Source organism: Parus major, chromosome 1 (genome assembly GCF_001522545.3).
Source record: "Parus major isolate Abel chromosome 1, Parus_major1.1, whole genome shotgun sequence".
NCBI classification, from domain to species: Eukaryota; Metazoa; Chordata; class Aves; order Passeriformes; family Paridae; genus Parus; species Parus major.
The window spans coordinates 38,546,009-38,549,333 of record NC_031768.1 but is presented as its reverse complement, the minus strand read 5'-3'; the positions used below and the strand labels follow the sequence as shown (position 1 = coordinate 38,549,333).

General features: G+C 56.5%; 1 protein-coding gene across 1 annotated transcript in view; it reads left to right on the top strand.

The window, feature by feature from the left end:
- Positions 1 to 6: 6 nt before the first annotated feature.
- The window catches only part of ZIC2 (Zic family member 2), a 5,848-nt gene continuing 2,529 nt past the window's right edge, over positions 7 to 3,325 (top strand). Inside the window, exons 1-3 of the mRNA XM_015639188.2 lie at positions 7 to 1,045; positions 2,812 to 2,975; positions 3,171 to 3,323. Of these exons, the coding sequence (XP_015494674.1) occupies positions 43 to 1,045; positions 2,812 to 2,975; positions 3,171 to 3,323 (1,320 nt within the window). The 5' untranslated portion in view covers positions 7 to 42. The remainder of the gene's footprint in view (positions 1,046 to 2,811; positions 2,976 to 3,170; positions 3,324 to 3,325) is intronic.

Genomic DNA, 3,325 nt, shown 5'->3' with positions numbered 1-3,325 from the left:
GGCAGCGGCGGCAGCGGCTGCGTCCCCGGAGCGGCGCGGACCATGCTGCTGGACGCCGGCCCGCAGTTCCCGGCCCTCGGAGTGGGCACCTTCGCCCGGCACCACCACTCGGCCGCGGCGGAGATGCAGGACCGGGAGCTGAGCCTGGCGGCGCAGAACAGCTTCGTGGACTCGGCGGCGGCGCACATGGGCGCCTTCAAGCTCAACGCCGGCGCCCACGACCTCTCCCCCGGGCAGAGCTCGGCGTTCACCTCGCAGGCGCCCGGTTACCCTGCCGCCGCCCTGGGCCCCCACGCCGCTCATGTCGGCTCCTACTCCGGGGCGCCCTTCAACTCAACCCGGGACTTCTTGTTTCGCAGCCGGGGCTTCGGGGACTCGTCGCCGGCCGGCGGACAGCACGGCATCTTCGGCCCTGCGGCCGGCAGCCTGCACCACCCGCACACGGACGCTCAGAGCCACCTCCTCTTCCCGGGCATCCACGACCAGCATGGCCCCCACGCCTCCCAAAATGTTCTCAATGGGCAGATGCGACTGGGCTTGCCAGGGGAGGTATTCGCCCGGTCGGATCAGTACCGCCAGGTTTCCAGCCCCAGGACTGACCCTTACTCGGCGGCTCAGCTGCACAACCAGTACGGCCCCATGAATATGAATATGGGCATGAACATGGCAGCCCACCACCACCACCACCCAGGTGCCTTTTTCCGCTACATGCGGCAGCAGTGCATCAAGCAAGAGCTCATCTGCAAATGGATCGATCCCGAACAGCTGAACAACCCCAAAAAAAGTTGCAATAAAACTTTCAGCACCATGCACGAGTTGGTCACCCATGTCTCGGTGGAGCACGTTGGGGGACCCGAGCAGAGCAACCATGTCTGCTACTGGGAGGAGTGTCCCCGCGAAGGCAAACCTTTCAAAGCGAAATACAAACTGGTCAATCATATCCGAGTGCACACGGGAGAGAAACCCTTCCCCTGCCCCTTCCCTGGCTGCGGAAAAGTTTTCGCCAGATCAGAAAATCTCAAAATTCACAAAAGGACGCACACAGGTAATTCGGGTTTCTTTCGGCAGATTTCCTCCCTCTGCCCGTGCCTATGTATGTGTGTATATATGTATGTAAACTGATAGATACTCAGAAAGAGTGACGTAAAATTAGGAGAGTGAGGAGAAGCTTAAAATAAGCTTCCAGTTTATTCTTTTTAACCCTCTCCATCACATGGCTGCGTTTGTTTTGGTTTCTTCCTCAGCAGCATACATCCCCCTCCATTCCAGATTTCGAAAGGATATTTTACTGATTTGTTTTAACTTGTGAGCGAGAGCTGTAGATTCGTACTAAGGGTCAGCGGAGTCTTTCCGCAGAAACGCGGAATACAGTGCGAACCAAATTTTGCCGTCTTGCTAAAATACGGGAAGACATCCGTCCGTCCATCCATCCATCCACCCACCCATCCATCCATCCATCCATCTGAAACACCTTAGTCATTTGCTCTATGCAATGTATTTGCATACAACTTCAGCGCTTGTGAGCGTGGCTTTTATTTATGGATACCGAGAGAAACTATATAAATACGTGCAAAATCAATCATTAGTCCTAAATCCCGTTAGAAGTGGCAAAAAGTCCCTTTCTGGGAATGCTTTCCATTAAATTTAAATGGTGTGAGCAAGGCAATAAAATTTTCTCATTTAAAAAAAAATTGTTTTGAAAGTCTCACTCGATGTGATTTAAGGTGTTTTTGCAGCAGTTTATTAAATTATGTAATAGGGAACAGAGGATTTGAGGTTCGGAAACTTCCACCCAAATCAGGTGGAAGAGGGTCGAGGGAGCCCAGGCTTTCCTGACGGAAAATCGCCTGAGCCGAAGGGTAACAAAAATAAACGCATCCTCCCGCCTCATCTATTATTCATTTACTACTCCTGCCGGCTCAAACCGTGCCAGACTATTTCATAAAAGACGGCCAAATATTTTAGCGACTTCCACTCCAAATATTTACCCGGAGAAAGGCTAAAAATCTCGAGGCCTATTGTTTTCTCAAGTGCTAAGCCCGATGCGAGGTGCGAGACGAGCTTTAACAAGGTTTAAAATTTGAGAAATGTATTTGCATGAGATGCCCGCACTGAAGTCATTGTGTCTGAGCGGATGTCTTTAAGAAACAATTTAGGTGCTAATGGAATCTAATGTTAAATGCTTCCCCCTCCAAAGGCGGGGGAATGTGGAGTTCTCACCTCCAAAGTACTCCCCGGCATTTGGAGTCCTGGCAGCCGGGCGAGAGGAATCCCTATGAAAATTAAATGAAGTATTTTACAGACGTTTAGTTTTCCCAGCGGATGTGCGTTTATCTTGAATATCCATACACGAAACAATATGCCCGGCCTTAAATCTGTCGGTAATGGTTTCCAGTTTAACAGGATAGCGGATTTGGTACCGAGGCGAAACGGCTCGATGATGATTGCTTTTTTTTTTTTTTTTTTTTCCCCTTCAAATTGTCTTTCTTCTTCAATCTCTAACGGGGCTGGCTATGTGTGTTGGCAGCGGTCGAAATAAAGTCAGGCAAGATGCCGGGAGGGGGATATCCCCGAGGTTTTAGTAGGAAGACCAGGCGGGGGACGGGGGTTGCCTCGCTTCAGGGCAACGCGTGAGCGCTGCGGCCCTCCGGCGCTGCGGGTACCGGGACGCGGCCGGCCCCTTGCTTTGGGAAACCGCTGGACGAAGCGACTGGGAGAGGAGGACGAGGGCGGGGAAACCATGCGCGGGGCTGCGCGGGGTTTGCGCGGGGGCGGCCTCGCTCACCCCGCTGCTGCGCCGCTCTCTTGCAGGGGAGAAGCCCTTCCAGTGCGAGTTCGAAGGCTGCGACCGGCGCTTCGCCAACAGCAGCGACCGCAAGAAGCACATGCACGTCCACACCTCGGATAAGCCCTACCTGTGCAAGATGTGCGACAAGTCCTACACCCACCCCAGCTCCCTGCGGAAACACATGAAGGTACCCGGCCCCGCAGCCGGCGGCGGGAGGCGGGAGGGCGGCCGCCCCGCTCCGGGCGCCCCGACGGGGCGGCGGGCGGCGGGCGCTGGGCCCAGGGGCGGCGGAGGGCCGGGCCGGCGGCGGGGGGTGCGCCCGGGGGGCGGCCGCGGCCTCGCCATCCCCCCTCCACCCGGCCGTGTTGCCTTTGCCCCCCAGGTGCACGAGTCGTCCCCGCAAGGCTCCGAATCCTCCCCGGCCGCCAGCTCCGGCTACGAGTCCTCCACCCCCCCGGGGCTGGTGTCCCCTAGCGCCGAGTCGCAGAGCACCAACAACCTCTCCCCTGCGGCGGCGGCGGCGGCGGCGGCAGCGGC